General features: G+C 39.4%; 1 protein-coding gene and 1 non-coding gene across 2 annotated transcripts; both read right to left on the bottom strand.

Annotated features, from left to right (window-relative positions):
* Positions 1 to 5685: 5685 nt before the first annotated feature.
* TRNAW-CCA lies at positions 5686 to 5757 on the bottom strand. Its single transcript has one exon. It is a non-coding gene; the product is annotated as a tRNA-Trp (tRNA).
* Positions 5758 to 12752: 6995 nt separating this feature from the next.
* LOC102401272 (olfactory receptor 5AC1-like) lies at positions 12753 to 13676 on the bottom strand. Its single transcript, XM_006074567.4, has one exon. It carries the CDS (start codon positions 13674 to 13676, stop codon positions 12753 to 12755), a length of 924 nt encoding a protein of 307 aa, XP_006074629.4.
* Between the last annotated feature and the right edge of the window lie 10160 nt (positions 13677 to 23836).

The following is a 23836-nucleotide window of genomic DNA, read 5'->3' as shown; positions in this document are numbered from 1 at the left end:
ATTGCCAGGAGAAATATCAATAACCTCAGATATGCAGATGACACCACCCTTATGGCAGAAAGTGAAGAGGAACTAAAAAGCCTCTTCATGAAAGTGAAAGAGGAGAGTGAAAAAGTTGGCTTAAAGCTCAACATTCAGAAAAGGAAGATCATGGCATCTGGTCCCATCACTTCATTGCAAATGGATGGGGAAACAGTGGAAACAGTGTCAGACTTTATTTTTGGGGGCTCCAAAATCACTGCAGATAGTGATTGCAGCCATGAAATTAAAAGACACTTACTGCTTAGAAGAAAAGTTAGGACCAACCTAGATAGCATATTGCAAAGCAGAGACATTACTTTGCCAACAAAGGTCCATCTAGTCAAGGCTATGGTTTTTCCAGTGGTCATGTATGGATGTGTGAGTTGGACTGTGAAGAAGGCTGAGCACCGAAGAATTGATGCTTTTGAACTGTGGTGTTGGAGAAGACTCTTGAGAGTCCCATGGAGTGCAAGCAGATCCAACCAGTCCATTCTAAAGGAGATCAGTCCTGGGTGTTCTTTGGAAGGAATGATGCTAAAGCTGAAACTCCAGTACTTTGGCCACCTCATGCGAAGAGTTGACTCATTGGAAAAGACTCTGATGCTGGGAGGGATTGGGGGCAGGAGGAGAAGGGGACGACAGAGGATGAGATGGCTGGATGGCATCACTGACTCAATGGACGTGAGTCTGAGTGAACTCCAGGAGTTGGTGATGGACAGCGAGGCCTGGCGCACTGCAATTGATGGGGTCGCAAAGAGTCAGATATGACTGAGCGACTGAACTGAACTGAGTCCCAAACTCCCAATCCTGCCAACCCCAACCCCCTCTCCCTTGACAATCACAAGTCTGTTCTCTATGTCTGTTAATCTATTTCACAGATATGTTCATTTGTATTATATTTCAGTTTCTACATATAAGTTATATCTTCTACTATTTGTCTTCTCTTTCTGGTTTACTTTGCTTAGTATGATCATATCTAAGTCCTTCCATCTTGCTACAAATGGCACTATTTTATTCTTTTTTAATGGCTGAGTAATATCCCATTGTGTACATATACCACATCTATTTTTCCATTTATCTGTTGATGAACATTCAGGTTGTTTGCATGTCTTGACTATTATAAATAGTACTGCTGTGAACATAGGTGAAGGACAGGGAACCCTGCGTGCTGCAGTCCATGGGGTGGCAAAGAGTTGGACATGACTGAGCGACTGAACAACATGAACAGGGGGTGCATGTGTCTTTTTGAATTATAGTTTCGTCTGGACATATGCCAAGGAGGGGTATTGCTGACTCATATGACAACTGACTCTAGTTTTAGTTTTTTGAGGAACCTCCACATTGTTTTCCATAGCAGCTGTGCCAATTTACATTCTTACCAACAATGTAAGAAGGTTCCCTTTTGGTTCCCTTTTCTCCATACCCTCTCTAACATTTATTATTTGTGGACTTTTAATGATGTCCATTCTGACGAGTGTGAGGTAGTACCTCATTGTATTTTTGATTTACATTTCTCTAATAATTAGCTTAATGGACATCTTTTCATGTGTTCATTGGCCATCTGTTTGCCTTCTTTAGAGAAATGTCTATTTAGATCTTTTCTCCATTTTTCAATTGGGTTATTTGATTTTGTTGTTGTTGTTGTTATTGAGTTGTATGAACTGTTTGTATATTTTGAAAGTTAAGCCCTTGTTGGTTGCATAATATGCAATTTTCTCCAAGTCCATATGTTGTCTTTTCATTTTGTTTATGGTTTCCTTTGCTGTGAAAAAATGTATATTCCCTTCATGGATCACAGCCTTGTTGTGACAAAAGGGCTTGCATAACTTAATGAAGCTGTGACCCATGCCATGCAGGACCACCCAAGGCAGATGGATAGTAGTGAAGAGTTCTGACAAAATGTGGTCCACTGAAGGCGAGAATGGCAAATCAATCCAGTATTCTTGCTATGAGAACCCCATGAACAGTATGAAAAGGCAAAAAGATATGACACTGGAAGATGAGCCCCCAGGTCAGAAAGTGTCCAGTATGCTACTGGGGAAGAACAGAGGGCAATTACTCATAGCTCCAGAAAGGATGAAGCAGCTGTATCAAGGTGGAAATGACACTCAGGTATGGATATCTCTGGTGATGAAAATAAAATCCAATGCTGTAAAGAACTGTATTGCATAGGAACCTGGAATGTCAGGTCCATGAATCAAGGTAAATTAGGTGTGGTCAAGTGCCGGGGTCCAGCCCCGGCAGAGTCAGGGGTTTCGAAGGGGAGACGGCTTCGGCGATCAGGATACTATAGAATTAAAGATATAAAGGGCGATTAAATAAGGATAGCTCAGTAGGAAAATTCAGTGGAGAAAAGAGGCTGAATAACTTGGTTTATTTGGAAAGCTAATAAAATTCCAAAATAAGGAATTTGCATCAGCTATGTAGGCCGCAGGCATCTTTCCGTTCTCCTGAAGGAGAGGAGACACTAAGGCCTCCCCGGTCAGATCTTAGAAGCCCAGGCAAAATTAGTAGGCTTGACGAGCCTCCATGCCCCAGATGGAAATTCAGCCAGAAGGTGAGAGAAAGAACGACATGGGGAGACCAAGCTTTGGTGAACAAGGCCCACACTTTATTTTCCAAAGTAGTTTTTATACCTTAAGTTGTGCATAGAGTATAATGTGGGAAGGGGTAGAGTCAGCAGTAAGCCAGGCTTTCTTCCTGCAAACTTATCATATGCAAAAGTTTAGGTGAATTACATCATCTTCTGGCCAAGAGGCCTGTTAACATTTTATGACCCTTTCTTCAGAAAACTTATTTTTCTCTAAAGGTGATTATTCTAAAGTCAGGTGCCATCCTCCAAAAGCATTAGATAAAGTTGCATTCCTATAGGGCAAAGGTGTGGTGGGCTATAACAAGAAAAGAATTAACTCAAGGGTCCAAGGTTACAAACATTAAAGCTACTACTTACATTCCTATACACCAATTATATTAATCAATACATTGCCAGGGACACAGCAGGTAAGGGATATGGAAACTTAGCAGCAAACACTGGCCCAACAAGTAAAAAACCCTTCACCAATACAATTTCTAATCAATCTTTTAACTGTTCAAAGGAATCTGTGTTTAGACAGTTTAGAACATCTCATGCCTCTCACGGTTGGGAGGCTGTGAACAATCACATGTGGCCGGAATAACCTTCAGAGGAGTTTGTAGGATGAAACACTCTTGTCATGCCCAGGAACTTTATCAACTGGAGCTGTAAGTTAACTCTTTTTCAGAGAGAGGTGGTGGGGGACAGCCCCCCGTAAAGTCAGAGGTGTAGGTGAGAGCACAAAGCAGTAAAGTAGGCGGACTCTGGTTTGGGGAGTAGATGCTCGAGAATTTCCAGGGGGACTGCTGAGGCTCGATCCCGCCTTTGCGTATGCCGAGCCCCCTTCCTCATGACCTTTGCCATGGGTGGAGTTCCTCACACTGGTTCCTGGCAGTCAAGCAGGAGATGGCAAGAGTGAACATCAACATCTTAGGAATCAGTGAGCTAAGGTGAACTGGAATGGGCGAATTTAATTCAGATGACCATTATATCTACTACTGTGGGCAAGAATCCCTTCGAAGAAATGGAGTAGCCCTCGTAATCAATAAAGGAGTCAGAGATTCAGTGCTTGGGTACAATCTAAAAAATAACAAGAAAGATCTAGGTTGTTTCCACAGTAAACCATTCAACATCACAGTAATCCAAGTCTATTCCCCAACTGCTAATGCTGAAGAAGCTGAAGTTGAACAATTCTATGAATATCTACAAGAACTTCTAGAAATAACACTCCCCCCAAAATTTTAAAAGATGTGTTAGAATTATAGGGGACTGGAATGCAAAAGTAGGAAGTAAGGAGATACCTGGAGTAACAGGCAAGTTTGGCCTTGGAGTGCAAAATGAAGCAGGGCAATAAGAGCACATTGGTCATTGTAAACACCCTTTTCCAAACAACCCAAGACACAATTCTACACATGGACATCACCAGATGGTCAATACAGAAATCAGATTGATTATATTCTTTGCAGCTGAAGAGGAAGAAGCTCTATACAATCATCAAAAACAAGACCTGGAGCTGACTATGGCTCAGAAGTGAAGTGTGTGTGTGTGCTTAGATGTTTAGTCATGTGCAACTCTTTGTGACCCCATGAACTGTAGCCCACCAGGCACCCATATCCATGGAATTCTCCAGGCAGGAATACTGGGACGGGTAGATGTTTCCTTATCCAGGGATCTACCCAATCCAGGGATTGAACCTGGGTCTCCTGCGTTGCAGGTGGATTCTTTACCACCTGAGCCACCAGGGAAGCCCTATATGTCAGTTGTGCATGCATGCTAAGTTGCTTCACTTGTGTCTGACTCTTTGCAACACTATGGACTGTAGCCCGCCAGGCTCCTCTGCCCATGGGTTTCTCCAGACAAGAATACTCAAGTGAGTTACCATGCCCTCCTCCAGGGGATCTTCCCAACCCAGGGATCAAGCCCACATCTCCTGCATTGCAGGCAGGTTCTTTACTGCTTAGCCACCAGGGAAATCTATATGCAAGTTGGTGGTGGTGTAGTGGTGGTGTTAGTTGTTCAGTCGTGTCTGACTCTTTGTGATCTCATGGAGTTATATCTTAATTAAAAAGAAGATAGGCCTTAAGTTACTCTTTTTTAAGTATAGAAATCTCCACTCCCTCACTACCATCTCTGTATCTGAAAATTGTGGTAGAGGTATCCCCACTTTACTAAACTTCTTATTCAGATGGAAATACTTATATAGTCAAACCAGCTAATCCTCTATACCATTATTACTGTTTATTTTTAGTATCAGGTGTTTAAGTAGTCTGTTCGAGTTCTTAATTAAACCACTTCTTTCTGGGTGATGAGTAATGTAAGTCCACATGGTGTTAAGCTTCTTAGCCAAAGTTGTTAATATTAGCTTCAGCTTGTGATCAGAGTTTTGATATATGTTGTTGTCGCTGTTGTTCAGTCACCTGGTCATGTCCAACTGTTTGCAACCCGATGGGCTACAGCACACTAGGTCTCCCTGTCCCTCACCATCTCCTGAAGTTTGCCCAAGTTCATTTCCATTGCATCAATGATGCCATCCAGCCATCTCATCCTCTGATGCCCTCTTCTCCTTCTGCCCTCCATCTTTCCCAGCATCAGGGACTTTTCCAATGAGTTGGCTATTCTCATCAGGTGACCAAAATACTGGAGATTCAGTTTCAGCATCAGTCCTTCCAACAAGTATTCAGGGTTGATTTCCCTTCTGTTCTGTCCTGTGAAGTCACTCAGTTGTGTCCGACTCTTTGCAACCCCATGGACTTAGCCACTGGACCACCAGGGAAGTCCCTCATTCAGTCTGCTTCTTTGTGTTCTGATATAATTTCCATTTTGTCAATGCTTTTAAAAATAAACAAGCCATGTTTCTAGATATTTTCCCTTTTTTGCCTTTATTAACACACTATGCTAAATCACAGAAATTTGAAGCTATATCATCTAAATTCCATTGATAAGATATGTCTCCCATGTATGCATGCATGCTAAGTTGCTTCAGTCGTGTCCCAGTCTAGGCGATGGACTGTAGCCCGCCAGGCTCCTCCGTCCAATAAGATTCTCCAGGCAAGAATACTGGAGTAGGTTACCATTTCCTTCTCCAGGGGATCTTCCCAACCCAGGGATCGAACCTGGGTCTCCTGCATTGGAGGCAGACGCTTTAACCTCTGAGCCACCAGGGAAGCCCCTGATTTCCCTTAAGATTGACTGTTTTGATCTCCTTGCTGTCCAAGGGGATATATGACCATTGATTTACTTCTCTATGACCTCAGCCACAGGGTAAGTGAAGCCCAAAGTGCAACACATAATTATTACTGTCAAGACTCATTTCAAGCCACCCAATAAGACTGGTGAGGATCCTGTATACTATCCTTTTCCTAATGTTGTGTATATTTACTCTTGCCTCCTTCAGTTAAGACTTTATCCTTTATCTGCAAGGTAAACGGCTACAGATTTCCAAAATACGTCTTGTCTCGGTTCTGGACCTTCTGTTAATGAACCAGGTAGTTTGCTTTGCTTTATCAGGGGAAGAATCAAAAGGTTCAGACTATTCTCCTAGCTCACTAGGAGCTAGGAGATGGTAGCTCCTTGGGGTGTCTTATATTCAGTCTCAGTGACAGAGTTATAGTTTGGTCATGAATACAAAAACAAGAGATACTTCTTCCAGAACCACCACCAGTGGATATCCCTGTATATACTCTTTTCATTTAGTCAATGACCTCTGCTGTTTTAGCTCATTTTATGGAACATTTCTCTGGCATTCTTTACATGCATTGGTTATCTCAAGTTTTAAAATTATCTACTCTTTCCCTGAGGGAAATTATTCCTACCAGAGCCTAATAACAGACCTTCATTTGGCTTTCCAAAAGGTTCTTCTTTGCTACACACCAAGTAATTTACAAGCCTAAAATCCTCAATGAATGCCATTGTTTGATAGTGTTAATGTTTGCCAAAGACCAATCTTTCTGCAACTGTACAGCAGACATATTTGAAGTCATTTGTGACTTAGAATGATCTTAACCCCATTAAAATTCAGATTTCTTTTGGGTAATAGTATAAAGTTTAATAAAATGCTCAAGTGCAGTAAATATACTCATTAATGTGCAAATAGCCCTCTTCTTATCTAGAGAGTCTACAAAGATAGTAATTCATTCCATACTATTTGTAGAGTGTCTGCTGGGGTCCAGTCCAGGTTATTTCCTCAACTTTTATGTATCAAGAAAGACACTATATTTTAGCTGAATGGATTAGCCATATATGTCACCATTCCTAATTCCTTGGTGTCTTCCTTCTTTAAAAGATAAAATATCATAGTATTTTCAATATATCAATAACAAACCTGTGTCTTCTTTATAGGGACCAAATCTCTTAATCTAAAGAAGATGTATGGCTACACAGGAGCAATTAACTATTCAAACATGTATTGGAGCTTTCATCAAATGAAAGTGTTTGAACTTTCTTCTGAAATTAGAATAAAAATGTAATTCCTTGGCCAAATCTATATTAGTATACCAGCCACCTTTAGTTCATTCTACTTCTTAAACTGTTTTCACCATACCTAGCACAGAGAAGGTGATCAGTAGAATCAGTTCACACAATTCTAAAGCTTCTCATTTGTATGTAAACAAATGGGACCTAATTAACCTTAAAAGCTTCTGCACATCAAAGGAAACTATTAGCAAGGTGAAAAGACAGCCTTCAGAATGGGAGAAGATAATAGCAAATGAAGCAACTGACAAACAACTAATCTCGAGAATATACAAGCAACTCCTACAGCTCAACTCCAGAAAAATAAATGACCCAATCAAAAAAGGGGCCAAAGAACTAAATAGACATTTCTCCAAAGAAGACATCCAGATGGCTAACAAACACATGAAAAGATGCTCAACATCACTCATTATCAGAGAAATGCAAATCAAAACCACTATGAGGTACCATTTCACACCAGTCAGAATGGCTGTGATCCAAAAGTCTACAAGGAATAAATGCTGGAGAGGGTGTGGAGAAAAGGGAACCCTCTTACACTGTTGGTGGGAATGCAAACTAGTACAGCCACTATGGAGAACAGTGTGGAGATTCCTTAAAAAACTGGAAATAGAACTGCCTTATGATCCAGCAATCCCACTGATGGGCATACACACTAAGGAAACCAGAAGGGAAAGAGACACGTGTACCCCAGTGTTCATCGCAGCACTGTTTATAATAGCCAGGACATGGAAGCAACCTAGATGTCCATCAGCAGATGAATGGATAAGAAAGCTGTGGTACATATACACAATGGAGTATTATTCAGCCATTAAAAAGAACACATTTGAATCAGTTCTAATGAGGTGGATGAAACTGGAGCCTATTATACAGAGTGAAGTAAGCCAGAAAGAAAAACACCAATACAGTATACTAATGCATATATATGGAATTTAGAAAGATGGTAACAATAACCCTGTGTACGAGACAGCAAAAGAGACACTGATGTATAGAACAGTCTTATGGACTCTGTGAGAGAGGGAGAGGGTGGGAAGATTTGGGAGAATGGCATTGAAATATGTAAAATATCATGTATGAAACGAGTTGCCAGTCCAGGTTTGATGCACGATACTGGATGCTTGGGGCTGGTGCACTGGGACGACCCAGAGGGATGGAATGGGGAGGGAGGTGGGAGGAGGGTTCAGGATGGGGAACACATGTATACCTGTGGTGGATTCATTTTGATATTTGGCAAAACTAGTACAATTATGTAAAGTTTAAAAATAAAATTAAAAAAAAAAAAGAAATGAATGGAGGCTAACTAGACTTACACGTGATAGATACTAGCAAGCAATGGCAAAGCCCTCCATTCTCACAACATATCAAATCCAGTAAAACATTCAGATAGAGGTGACATTCCTACAGGCTGTCCTTACTTTCTTATATTCCAATTTGTAATTTAATATAATTTTAGTACTTACTAACACCACATCACATTATCTTCAAAGTATTATCTTTTAGTCCTTTAATGTTGCCCTCTCTGCCTCTAACTCATATCACTATGTATTATGTTTCCATTTCTGGTAATCCCAGAAAACTCTGTTCACTACCCCAAAGCCATTTAACTTAGACCAGTCATACATGTTTGGGTTTTCCTGTTGAAACTTTGAAAGCAGATCTCAACCATCTTTTTATTCTTTTGCCTTAACAAAAGCAGTGTCCCTTGTTCCTCCAAAGGGTAATAAATACCCTTTGACAAACCCCAAATAGGAGTAAATAGAACAAATTTGATGAGACTTTTTTGGCAAGGCAAATACAGTTGCCCTAACTACCAGTTTTCTACCTCCCAGCTGGTAATAGTTCACCACCAAATTTTATGTTGCACCCTCACTAATTCATTTCTCTTGCTGATATCACCATCTCCTGTTCTACATATTTTATTTTACATGTTTGTTGCATCACTCAGTCTATTTCTTTTTTAATATTTAGTTAGTTTCTTATTTGACTGTGCTGGATCTTAATTGCAGCCTGTGGGATCTTTCGGTTGCAGCATGTGAACCTTTAGTTGTGGCAAGTTGGATCTAGTTACCTGATTAGGGATTGAACCTAGGCCCCCTGCATTGGGAGCTCAGAGACTTAGCCACTGGACCACCAGGGAAGTCCCTCATTCAGTCTGCTTCTTTGTGTTCTGATATAATTTCCATTTTGTCAATGCTTTTAAAAATAAACAAGCCATGTTTCTAGATATTTTCCCTTTTTTGCCTTTATTAACACACTATGCTAAATCACAGAAATTTGAAGCTATATCATCTAAATTCCATTGATAAGATATGTCTCCCATGTATGCATGCATGCTAAGTTGCTTCAGTCGTGTCCCAGTCTAGGTGACGGACTGTAGCCTGCCAGGCTCCTCTGTCCAGTGGGATTCTCCAGGCAGGAATACTGGAGTGAGTTGCCATGCTCTTTTCCTGTGTCTCCCATAACTTGCCTCAAAAAACGTCCACTGTCTCAAACTAAAGATTAGTTTTCAGTTACCTTAGCACCAAAACCTCAAAAGACCCTCCTGACCCAGCCTTCTGTACAAGGGTCATTTAATAAGACCACTGTAGATTTCAAAGGTAGAATGATAACCAAATTCTTAAGATGAAATAGGCTTACCCATTGTTTATTTACTCAAATTATTACCCAAGTTCACCTAAATTTAAGCAAAAAATACCAAACAAGTGAAGTATCAGCACACATAACAGCAACATGACAGACGTCTTAGATACCCAGATACAGCTTCCAAAGTAATTCTCTGAATGCAAATTGTTGCTGTGTGGCTTTTCCCTAGTTGCGGAGAGTGGAGGCTACTCTCTTTTGCAGTGTACAGGCTTCTCATTGTGATGGCTTCTCTTGTTGCAGAGCAGGGGCCCTAGGGCACCTGAGCTTCAGTAGTTGTGGCACGTGGGCTCAGTACTTGTGGTTCCTGGGCTCTAGAGCACAGGCTCAATAGTCATGGCACACAGGCTTAGTTGGGTGTGGGATCTTCCTGGACCAGGGATTGAACCCATGTCTCCTACATAGTCCAGTGGATTATTTACCACTGAGCCACCCAGGGAAACCCTTATATTCACTTTTTAGTGCATCTGCATTCTACAAAACACAGACTGTACAATAAACAATTTTAAGATAATTGACATACAATATATTTAGGAACATTTCAGATCAGCAATCAGTTTGTACCAACCCTGCCTAGAATTTAATTTATCCTACGTTGATGCATCTCTTGAGTTGACATGACAAGGCTGTATAAATGTCTGTCCCTCAGGGAGCCATCAAACTGGAGGAAAATGCTGAAGTTTAACTTAACCTTTATTTCCAAGGTAATGTGTGGATTTTGTTGAAAACAATCCTGATAAAACCATGTATTACTTGTGCAGTTGTGAAGATATTAAAAGATATCATAACATATACAGTAGTTTCCCCCATCACAGTTTTGCTTTCTACAGTTTCCATTACCCAAAGACAATGATGGTCTCAAGATATTAAATGGTTGCAGAAATAAACAATTCAGAAGTTTTAAATTGTACACAGTCTAGGTAGCATGATGAAATTTCACACCATCCTACTCCATCCTTCTGGGATGTGAACCATCCCTTTGCCTAGCATAGACACTATGGTACATGCTGTATACATATACACTTCCCATCCCTAGTCACTTAATAGCTGTCTGGATTATCAGATTGGCTGTTGCAGTGCTTATGCTCAAGTAACCCTCATTTCACTTAATGTTGGCCCTCAAACACAAGAGTAGTGATGTTGGCAATTTGACAATGAAAAGCCATAAAGTACTTCCTTTAAGTGAAAATATGAAAGTTCTCAATTTAATAGGAAAAAATCATATGCTGAGGTTGTTAAAATTTATGGTAAGAACGTTCATGAAAGTGTAAAGAAAGAAAAAGAAACTCTTGTTGATTTTGCTGTTGCACCTCAAACTGCAAAAGTTACAGCCACAGTGTATGATAAGTACTTAGTTAAGACTGGAATGACATTAAAGTTGTGGTAGAAAAAAGGAAACAGAGTTCAAAACTAATAGCAGTTTCAGGGATACAGGGGATCTTGGAATGGATTCCCCACAGATGAGGGGTGACTGTTGCAGTTGTTTTTGAAAATACCTCAAATAAAACATGTTGTAACTTGTACATTAAGAGATAAATGTATTCACCTGTACATAAATAATGAAAGGTATTTAAGATTTACTTTAAAAACACCAATAGTAAATTACAGAAAAAATATTTTATTCAGAAAGAAATTAAAATGTTAACAAAACCAATTTAGGACTGAAATTGCTAAAAGTCACCTACAAGAACAGATAGCTTTTGAAGTTTTTAATCATGTGGGATATTTTTAAAATAAGTTTTATTATTAGGGGCTAATCTGAAATACCCTTGAGTCTATACAAACAAGTTGATTTTTTCTAATAATATTTATATGATAAATTTAAATGATAAAAGAAATTTACCACAAGCCTGTATTTTTAGATAATATTTTTAGTATATTTATTGGAACTGTTGAGATCCAAAGTGTTTTTAAAATAATAGAACAACAAGCATATTTATTCTTAAACAACTTAAACGTCATTCTCATTTTGTGTAACTATTTTTCCTAACTGCATGTGCTAAGAAAAAGCAGATTGTCCAAGGAACATTGTTTTGCTAACAGAGGATTTGAATTATTTATGTCTATTTAATACTTCTGAAATAAACTGGAACATATATATATTCCCCACCTATCTGTGAGGAATCCATTCCAAGACCCCCTGTATATGCCTGAATACATATATGAACACATCCCAAATTGAAGTACATTAGTGGTAGAGAATTCACTGACACAAGTTTTCACCCATATCTTTACATACTAAACGAGGTTCTTATCTCTGATCTAGGCTCCTTGCCTTCCTCCTACTAAAAACTTCCTTTACTACTTCCTTCTACTAAAAACTGATAGGAATAGTAATGCAACCAAGGCTGATCTCTGAGATTGCTTTTTATTACACTCAAATATTCCTAAACTTATAAGTTATTGAATATCATGCTATATTATGCTACAGGCAATATTCTTGATAAAAATAGTATGTGGACTTACAAGTAGGACCTGTGGTTAATTTTGATCCTCCATTCTTTAATTCATGCCTGCTTCCATTTTTCTTCCTAAGATCCACCAAATTTTTAGAACCTTTTACTTTTTCCTAACTTTTATCACTAAACAATACATTTCTCCTCAGGAATATATTCTGTCAAGAAGTAGACTTTTATCCACCTACTGTAGCTATTGTGCACGGAAGAGAACAGTGATGCTTTATTACCTGGCAGGGCCAGAGCAGTGAACTGGGCTAAGGAACTAAGTGCCCAACCCTATATGCCAGTCTCAGCTGTTTCTAGTAAACTGTCAATTACTATCTGGAATGTTTTAAGTCTCAGGAAAATAGCTAATTTGCGAAAGCTTAGTGTCTAGATAAAGATGGAGCACGGTGTTTCTAAATGAGCTAGTTATAGGTAAGTTACCAAACTTTCACTGGTCCCATATCCAAGTAAAAATAGAATGAAGTTCACAGACCATGCTGACCTCTAGTTCTCTGATGAAATGGCAGAGCCATGGCAAATCTTTAGGACTGAGGGCATTTTTAGAAGACAGTAAAGAAGAAACAGTTTGAAAATTGTCTAGCAACTATTCATTTCTTCATTATTCTTCTCAAAGCACTTATAACCTCTTTGTTTCTCAGGCTGTAAATAAAAGGATTTAGTAGAGGAATTATTATTGTATAAAATAAAGAATATATTTTGTTGTGCTCTTCAGAGGGTCCAGACCCAGGATGCACATACATGAAGAAGAGAGTGCCATAGAACAAGGAAACAGAGAGCAGGTGGGCACTGCATGTGGAGAAGGCTTTACTCCTGCCCTTTTCAGACTTTTTATTCAGAATGGTAAAGAGGACAAAGGTGTAAGAGACCATGATGGTCATAAAAGTGAAGACTTGTATAAAAGCTGAAAAGATAAACACCAGAAGTGTATTAAGTGTAGAATCAGTGCAAGAAATTTTGAATAGTTGTAAAATTTCACAGTAGAAATAATGTATTACATTGGTCCTGCAGAAAGTTAATCTGAATAACAAACCCACATGAATGGCTGAATGTAGAAAACCAATCAAATATGAAACACCTATAAACTGAATACAGAGTCTGTTGGACATGACTATTGAATAAAGCAAAGGGTTGCATATGGCTGCATAGCGGTCATAGGCCATCACCACCAGAAGGACACATTCTGTGGTGGCACTGGAACCAAAAAAATAAAATTGGGTCAGACAGCCAAAGAGAGGTATTACATGATTCTTTGATAAAAAATTTATAAACATCTTTGGAGTCACAGAAGATGAACAACAAGCATCTGCAAAGGCTAAACTGCCCAGGAATGAGTACATGGGGGTGTGAAGATGGGGGTCCTTCCAGATGAGAAAAATCAGTCCAAGGTTTCCCGCCATGGTGGTGAGGTAGATGAACAGGAACACCAGGAACAGGGGGACCTGCGGCCCTGGGAGATCTGTGAGTCCCGTGAGAACAAACTCCATCACCAGAGTCTTGTTTGCCTCCATCATCTCCACTCAGGCTATCACTGCAGTGAAAAGAGTAGGTGAAGAACATCGTCATAAAAGGTCATGAAAATAGTCCTATTTTATTTTTTTAAATGCATCTTCCTTGTTTATGTATCCCCTTTAGTCAGGACATTTTTAAAAATATATCTTCAGTTCAGTAATTGTTTACCCATCACCACTGGGTAAAGTAAAGGGTTGCATATGGCTACAAAGCAGTCATAGGCCATCACCACCAGAAGGAACCATTCTGTGGTGGCACTGGAACCAAAAAAATAGTATTGGACCATGCACTCAAAAAGAGACATCATTTGACTCTTGTTGACAAGCATCTTGGGAGTCACAAAAGATGACAAGCAAGCATCTGCAAAGGCTAAGCTGCCCAGGAATGAGTACGTGGGGGTGTGAAGATGGGAGTCCTTCCAGATGAGAAAAATCAGTCCAAGGTTGCCTGCCATGGTGGTGAGGTAGATGACCAGGAACACCAGGAACAGGGGGACCTGCAGCCCTGGGAGATCTGTGAGTCCTGTGAGAACAAACTCTGTCACCAGAGTCTTGTTTTCTTTTGCCATATCTGACCAGCTAATCACTAAAATGAAAGAATAAGTGACGGAAAATTCACAAAAGAGTTATAAAAACAGTGAATTGTCATGTTACTGACATATAAGACATGCTTCTGCTAAGTCGCTTCAGTCGTGTCCAACTCTGTGAGACCCCATAGATGGCAGCCCACCAGGCTCCCCCGTCCCTAGGATTCTCCAGGCAAGAACACTGGAGTGTGTTGCCATTTCCTTCTCCAATGCATGAAAGTGAAAAGTGAAAGTGAAGTCGCTCGGTTGTGTCTGACCCTCAGCAACCCCATGGACTGTAGCCTTCCAAGCTCCTCCGTCCATGGGATTTTCCAGGCAAGAGTACTGGAGTGGGGTGCCATTGTCTTCTCCAATATAAGACATGCTTCTCATTTAATTAGTAGGTCTTAATTTTTACCTTCACTTATCTACTTTTGTATATATTCAAAATTATCTGTAATAAAATGTTTTAAAGTTAGATTCACTTAAATTGATAGGTAAATTTGCATTTACCAAATTTAAATGCAAATCCTTTTCAATCTAACGTGGATAACTTACAGTTTTTAGAATTGCTTGAACTCATTGAAATTCATATGGAAGAAAATAACTTCTCATTCTGCCCAAGAAAAATATAAATGTGGAGTACTCACGAATACCTTAATTGATGTTGAACAATAATGTAGAGACATAATAATCAAAACATTAAGATAGTGGCATAAGAAGAAGCCAAAGGATCAGTGCAACAGAATAGAGAACTCAGAAGTGGGTTCCAGTATAAATGGGCATGTGGCATGAAACAAATATGATATTTCAGTTCAGTAGGAAAAGGACAGCTGATTCAATGGGTTATGCTGACACTCTTTGCTATCTGTCTGGAAGGATTAGTAAATAAGCTTAGTCTCCTACCCCACACCATACATATTGTCTAAGTAATTGAGAAGACAATGATGTAACATAGGGAATAGAGAAATTATTGTGGAAGCCAGTAACATAGATAGCTTGAATGCATAGCAAAACAATATCCAACAGAGTCAAAGGGTATATAATTAGTTTGGAAATATATCCTCCATGTATATGAAAGACATAGATTTATGTCTATAATATAAAATAACTTAAGAATAGATTTTAAAAGGCAAGCAATCTAATAGAAGAATGAGTAAATAATAAGAATAAGCAAGTTTACAGATGAATAAATCAAAATAACCAATAAATAAAATGAAAAGGTGCCAAAATTTCTATGTCACAAATACACACACATGAACAAAAATAAAACCACAAAAATAGAAGGATACTTCCTTTCTCATATATCAGAATAGCAGAAATTAAAACAAATAAAAATACTCAATGTTAACTAAAGTGAGAAAAGTGGTACTTTCATATGTTACTTGTGGAACTATGAATTGCAACAGCCTTTTATTGAAAAGCAATTTTATGCAATCCCATTTAAGTTTTTAAAATACATATACCTTTTCATCTATCATATATATATATATATATATATATATATATATATACACACACATATATATCCTAGAAATAAAAGCATTGCTATGCAAAGGTAAATATACAAAGAATATTTACTGTATTATTCTTCAGAGTAGCAAAGACCATGCTGTTCATGGGGTTCTCAAAATTGGGAAAGGAGTACATCAGGGCTATATATTGTCACCTTGCTTATTTAATTTATTTGCAGAGTACATCGTGTGAAATGCTGGGCTGGATGACTCACAAGTGGAATCAAGATTGCTGAAGCAATATCAACAACCTCAAATATGCAGATGATACCACCCTAATGGCAGAAAGTGAAGAGGAACTAAAGTACCTCTTGAGGAGAGTGAAAGATGAGAGTCAAACACCTGGCTTAAGACTCAGCGTTCAAAAATGTAAGATCGTGGCATCCAGTCCCATCACTTCATGGCAAGTAGATGGGGAAAAAGTGGACAGCTTTTATTTTATTTGGATCCAAAATCACTGTAGATGGTGACTGCAGCCATAAAATTAAAAGACACTTCCTCCTTGGAAGAAGAGCGATGACAAACCTAGACAGTATATTAAAAACAAAGATATCACTATGCCAACAAATGTCCATCTTGTCAAAGCTATGGTCTTTCCAGTAGTCATGTACAGATGTGAGTTGGCATAAAGAAAGCTGAACACCAAAGAATTGATGCTTTCAAATAGTGGTGCTGGAGAAGACTCTTGAGAGTCCCTTGGACTTCAAGGAGATCAAATCAGTCAATCCTAAAGGAAATCATTCCTTAATGTCCATTGGAAGGACTGATGCTGAAGCTGAAGCTCCAATACTTTGGCTACCTGATGAGAATAGCTGACTCATTGAGGAAAACCCAGATGCTGGGAAAGATTGAGAGCAAGAAGAGAAGAGGGCGACAGAGGATGAGATTGTTGGATGGCATCACCAACTCAATGGACATGAGTTTGAGCAAATTCTGGGAGACAGTGAAGGACAAGGAAGGCTGACACACTGCAGTCCATGGGATAGCAAATAGTTGGACACAACAGCAAAGACAAGATGCGGCAACCATGAAATGGGTAAATAAACCAGAGTATGTTCATATTATGGGATATAGTTCAATCATGAAAAAAGAACTCTTCTACCTAATTTTAATTTTGGAATTTCCACAATGTATAATTATCACAGAAGAGCAAGATCCAAATAAGTGTAAAATCTATGGTCTCATCATTGTAAAACTAGCAATGTATTTTTAAAATCTCTCTTCTTCATTGAGAAACCTGAATAATAGACACTAAGTTTATAGCACTGATTTTTCTGGAGTAAGAGTAGAGATAGTAATAATTGAAGTAGAGGAGAGTGAAAGTCAGAATAACAGTTCCATGAGAAAAGCAAAAAATTATTTATATATATATATATCAGAAATATTAATTGGAAATCTAGAATCTTGAGAAATACTTACCCTCCATCAATTGGCCCAACTCTTTTTAGAATCTCAAATAACCAAATCATTGCTATCCTTACTTTTAGTTCCTGTAATGTATTAATATAATTTAGACAAGAATAGTAACTTTTGTGAATTTTTTTGAAGAGTTACATAAGACTCTTTTAAAGTTACCTTTAGTGACTTTAGCATACATACTCATGATTCCATGAAATTAAAGAATTTTTATCATATATAATAAGCCTGAAGCCAGAATTCCCATTCTGAAAATTATAAACAAGTTAACTTTAGGCTTCATAGCTTATCTCTCAAATTTTAAAGCTTTATATTTATAAAATAATCCCTGATTTTTATCTTATCACTATTTTTTCTATTTTTCATTCTTCTGTTAAACAAAGTTTCTTATTAAGAAATACCTTAACAAATGTGCTATCTACACAGCAAAAATCCTAACTGAAATATTCATGTTTAGCCATAGATTTACTTCCTTGCCCAGATTTTGTTTGCTGACTTAAAAAAGGAAAAGACCTGTCTAGGGTTTTAATGTCTTATGTAGATATTTTCTTATCATACAGGCAAATTACAAAGCTATAATAATGAAAATATGAAAATGTCTGCATTTTCATCTAGCTCCTGTAAAATATGGGAAACTGAAAATGTGCTACTTTTCTCGAAGTAACATAAAAGGTACAGAAACAAAGCACAATTATTTATGCATTGCTTTTTCTTGGAAACACAAAACTGGAAGAATATAACATTTCTTTCTCCTATTTGCAAACCCATTCTTAAAAAGTTTTGAAATTCCCTTAATGCTTTCAAAGTATTCCCAGTAGGTAGAATGAAGTCAAAGTTGTTCTACTGGGCATTGTAAGCTAATCATCAAATCATTATACACTTCTAGTTATAACAATTAAAACTGTCCATTGTGTCCTCAAGGTTCACTTTGGGGACATGTTTAAAAATATCACTGAACAGAATAGAGAATAAACTTGTTTCCCTTCTTCTTCTTCTTTTTTTTTTTTTAAATGCTCCCACAACCCAACTACCTACCTGACTTGCTCACTTGAAACTCCCAAAGGTACCTTAGAATTAACATGTCCAAATCTGAAATTATGGTCTTCCTCTATTCTGCCCTCAAACCTGATATTCTTCCATTGTTTCCTGTCACAGAAAATAGGGTCACAAATCAAGAGTTCATCTATCAATGATGTATTGATATACATCCAATATTTCATTTTTTAAAATTTTTTAATTATTATTGTTATTATTTTACTTTACAATATTGTATCGGCTCTGCCATACATCAACATGCATCCGCCATGGGTGTACACGTGTTCCCAATCCTGAACCCCACTCCCACCTCCCTCCTCATACCATCCTTCTGGGTCATCCCAGTGCACCAGCCCCAGGCTTCCTGTATCCTGCATCGAACCAGGACTGGCGATTCATTTCTTATATGATATTATACATGTTTTAATGCCATTCTCCCACATCACCCCCACCTCCCTCTCCCACAGAGTCCAAAAGACTGTTCTATACATCTGTGTCTCTTTTGCTGTCTCGCATACAGGATTGTCGTTACCATCTTTCTAAATTGCATATATATGCGTTAGTATACTGTATTGGTGTTTTTCTTTCTGGCTTACTTCACTCTGTATAATAGGCTCCAGTTTCATCCACCTCATTAGAACTGATTCAAATGTATTATTTTTAATGGCTAATACTCCATTGTGTATATGTACCACAGCTTTCTTATCCATTCATCTGCTGATGGACATCTAGGTTGCTTCCATGTCCTGGCTATTATAAACAGTGCTGCGATGAACACTGGGGTACACGTGTCTCTTTCCCTTCTGGTTTCCTCAGTGTGTATGCCCAGCAGTGGGATTGCTGGGTTGTAGGGCATTTCTTTTTATGCAGTCAGTACTAAAATCTAAAATACATTCATCTCTTGCCTGGCTTATTAAATAACCTCCTAACTATACTATCTGCATCTCCTAACACAGTCATCCTATCTATTTTCCACACTGACACAGGACTGATTCTTATAAAATGTATACTGTTTCACTACCACACCATAACACGTGCTTGCCCCCATTTAAATGTTATTAATAATTTCTCATTGCACATAAAATGACAACTGAAATTGTTTTTTAGCTTTTTATTTTATATTGGGGTATTGTTGATTAACAATGTTGTGCTAGTTTCGGGTGTACAGAAAAGTGATTCAGTTATACATATACATGTATCTCTTCTACGGACTCTGTGGTTGTGTAACTACACACTGTAACTACTGGCTCTGTAGTTGTGGCTCATGGACTCTGTGGTTGTGGCACACGGGCTCTATAGTTGTAGCACATGGGCTCAGTTGCTCCCCAGCATGTGGGATCCCTGTTCCCTGACCAGGGATCAAACCCATGTCTCCCCATACTCCAAGGCAGACTGTCAATCACTGGACCACCAGGGAAGCTCCATTACCCATTTTAGATATAGCAGTGTGTACATATCAATCCCAGACTCCCAATCTATCCCTCTCCCTGACCCCTAACCCTCTGATCACCATAAGTTCGCTCTCTAAGTCTGTAGGACTGTTTCAGTTAACAACTGAAATTCTTAAGCCTCACATTCACATCCCTGTACTGAAAAATAGGCCCAATAATTAACTGTATGCACTTAAGGAACTTTATTGCATTGTATGTGTGTATTTTTTACAGTAACGTTAACTGAACTTACAGATATTCTTCAATATCTAAGTAAACTGACAAAATAGAAGTTAACTTCTCATTCATGAAAAATATAAATCACAAGTTCCTAATTGATAGACTATTCTATCCCAACTGATAATACAAAGTTCTAGACTCCATCTTGTCATTCAGGTATTTTCCACACTTAAGTTTCAGTATTGCTTCTGCTTTAAGCCTTGGCATTCTGGACTTGAGGCATGTGAGACCCTAGCTCTCCAGCCAGAGATAGAACCTGCATCCACTGCAGTGGAAGATGAAGTCTTAACCACTAGACTGCCAGGGAGTCCCCACACATGACATTCTTCAGTCTCCCCACATAACTTTCTTCAGTCTCCACACATAACTTTCTTCATTGATCCAGTTTTCATCTGCATCAAGCTGGAAGGGGAAAATTCACAGGGGATTCTGATTGTGAGGGGCTTATGAGCTAGAAATGTAAGTGATGTATATCACTTTCAATCTTAAACTCAATCATAATACTGCAGTGTACTGAAAAGGGAGACTGTGTATCTAGGAAGAGAAGAACATGGATTTGGTTATAGGCTAATTATTTCTTCTACAGTACTTCTTCTGATTACCATTTACCTTTTTCACCCTCCTTCTTGAGGCTTCCTCGATGGTTCAGCGAGTAAAGAATCTGCCTACAATGCAGGAGACACAGGAATTGCGGGTTGGAACCCTGGCTCCAGAAGATCCCCTGAAGGAGGAAGTCGCAACCCACTCATCTTCTTGCTTGAAAAAACCCATGGTCAGAGGAGGCTAGTGGGCTACAGTCCATGGGATCACAAATGTTGGACACAACAGAGTGACTAAGCACAATCACTGGGCAACACTATATGACACTCCTGAAGGGAGGTACCTTGTCCGGCTAATAGACTCCATTAGATTAGACTAGTCTAGACTAGACCCTCCATCTTATGTATAGAATACTCTTAGCCTTTTTTCAAGGCAGTAAAACCCAATTCTTGTTTTGTCCCTAACTCAATAAAAAGCTAGGATTTCGAGGTGATACTTTGTTCTCTTCATCAAACTCAGCTATGGCACTTCTTTGTCTTCAGTTCAGTTCAGTCACTCAGTTGTGTCCGACTCTTTGTGACCCATGAATCACAGCATGCCAGGCATCCCTGTCTGTAACCAGTTCCCATAATTTACCCAAACTCGTGTCCATTGAGTCAGTGATGCCATCCAATCATCTCATCTTCTGTTGTCCCCTTCTCCTCCTGCCCTCAATCTTTCCCAGCATCAGGGTCTTTTCAAATGAGTCAGCTCTTAGCATCAGGTGGCCAAAGTATTGGAGTTTCAGTTTCAACATCAGTCCTTCCAATGAACATCCAGAACTGATCTCCTTTAGGATGGACTGGTTAGATCTCCTTGCAGTCCAAGGGACTCTCAAGAGTCTTCTCCAACACCACAGTTCAGAAGCATCAATTCTTCTTCGGCACTCAGCTTTCTTTACAGTAAAGTCTCACATCCATACATGACTACTGAAAAAACCATAGCCTTGACTAGACGGACCTTTGTTGGCAAAGTAATGTCTCTGTTTTTTAATATGCTGTCTAGGTTGGTCATCAGAGAAGGCGATGGCACCCCATTCCAGTATTCTTGCCTGGAAAATCCCATGGACGGAGGAGCCTGGTAGGCTTTAGTCCATGGGGTCGCGAAGAGTTGGAACAACTGAGCGACTTCACTTTTACTTTTGACTTTCAAGCATCGGAGAAGGAAATGGCAACCCACTCCAGTGTTCTTGCCTGGAGAATCCCAGGGACGGGGGAGCCTGATGGGCTGCCGTCAATGGAGTCACAAAGAGTCGGACACAACTGAAGCGATTTAGCAGCTGCAGCAGCAGGTTAGTCGTAACTTTCCTTCCAAGGAGTAAGTGTCTTTTAATTTCATGGCTGCAATCACCATCTGCGGTGATTTTGGAACCCAAAAAATAAAGTCAGCCACTGTTTCCACTGTTTCCCCATCTATTTGCCATGAAGTGAGCAACCCCATGTCCAAGGAGTGGTGACTGTGTGGGCACAGGAGGACCAAGAGGAGCTACTCCATGTTAAAGGTCAGGAGGGGTGGCAGTGAAGAGATACCCCTCATCCAAGGTAAGGAGCAGCAGCTGCGCTTTGCTGGAGCAGCCGTGAAGAGATACTCCATGTCCAATGTAAGAGAAACCCAAGTAAGACTGTAGGTGTTGCGAGAGGGCATCAAAGGGCAGACACACTGAAACCATAATCACAGACTACTAGTCAATCTAATCACACAGACCACAACCTTGTCTAACTCAGTGAAACTAAGCCATGCCCTGTGGGGTCACCCAAGATGGGCAGATCATGGTGGACAGGTCTGACAGAATGTGGTCCACTAGAGAAGGGAATGGCAAACCACTTCAGTATTCTTGCCTTGATAACCACATGAACAGTATGAAAAGGCAAAATGATACAAGAAACCGAAAGAGGAACTCCCCAGGTCAGTAGGAGCCCAAAGGCTAATGGAGATCAGTGGAGAAATAACTCCATAAAAAAATGAAGGGATGGAGCCAAAGAAAAAAAAAAAAAAAACCCAGTTCTGGATGTGACTTGTGATAGAAGCAAGGTCTGATGCTATAAAGAGCAATATTTCATAGGAACCTGTAATGTTAGGTCCATGAATCAAGGCAAATTGGACGTGGTCAAACAGGAGATGGCAAGAGTGAACGCTGTCATTCTAGGAATCAGTGAACTAAAATGGATTGGAATGGGTGAATTTAACTCAGATGACCATTATATCTACTCCTGCTGCTAAGTCACTTCAGTCATGTCCGACTCTGCGCAACCCCACAGATGGCAGGCCACCAGGCTCCTCCGTCCCTGGGATTCTCCAGGCAAGAACACTGGAGTGGGTTGCCATTTCCTTCTCCAATGCATGAAAGTGAAAGTGAAGTCGCTCAGTCGTGTCTGACTCTTAGGGACCCCATGGACTGCAGCCTACCAGGCTCCTCTGTCCATGGATTTTCAGGCAAGAGTACTGGAGTAGGGTGCCATTGCCTCTCTGATTATATCTACTACTGTGGGCAGAAATCCCTTAGAAATGGAATAGCCATCATGGTCAACAAAAGAGTCTGAAATGCAGTACTTGGATGCAATCTCAAAAACAATAGAATGATCTCTGTTCGTTTCCAAGGCAAACCATTCAATATCACGATAATCCAAGCCTATGGCCCAACTAGTAATGCTGAAGAAGCTGAAGTTGAATGGTTCTATGAAGACCTACAAGACCTGCTAGAACTAACACCCAAAAAATATGTCTTTATCATTATAGGAGACTGGAATGCAAAAGTAAGAAGTCAAGAAACACCTGGGGTAACAAGCAAATTTGGCCTTGGAATACAGAATGAAGCAGGGCAAAGGCTAATAGAGTTATGCCAGGAGAACGCACTGGCCATAGCAAAAACCCTCTTCCAACAACACAAGAGAAGACTCTACACATGGACATCACCAGATGGTCAACACCGAAATCAGATTGATTATATTCCTTGCAGCCAAAGATGGAGAAGCTCTATATAGTCAGCAAAAATAAGACCAGGAGCTGACTGTGGCTCAGATGATGAACTCCTTATTGCCAAATTCACACTTAAATTGAAGAAAGTGGGGAAAACCACTAGACCATTCAGGTATGATTTAGGTCCTGAATGGTCTAGTGGTTTTCCCCACTTTCTTCAATTTAATGACCTAAATCAAATCCCTTGTGACTATACAGTAGAAGTGAGAAATAGATTTAAGGGACTAGATCTGATAGAGTGCCTGATGAACTATGGACTGAGGTTCATGACATTGTACAGGAGAAAGGGATCAAGACCGTCCCCATGGAAAAGAAATGCAAGAAAGCAAAATGGCTATCTGGGGAGGCCTTACAAATAGCTGTGAAAAGAAGAGAAGCGAAAAGCAAAGGATAAAAGGAAAGATATA

This window comes from Bubalus bubalis, chromosome 1, assembly GCF_019923935.1.
Source record: "Bubalus bubalis isolate 160015118507 breed Murrah chromosome 1, NDDB_SH_1, whole genome shotgun sequence".
Classification (NCBI taxonomy): domain Eukaryota; kingdom Metazoa; phylum Chordata; class Mammalia; order Artiodactyla; family Bovidae; genus Bubalus; species Bubalus bubalis.
This window is presented reverse-complemented; position numbering and strand designations above follow the sequence as displayed.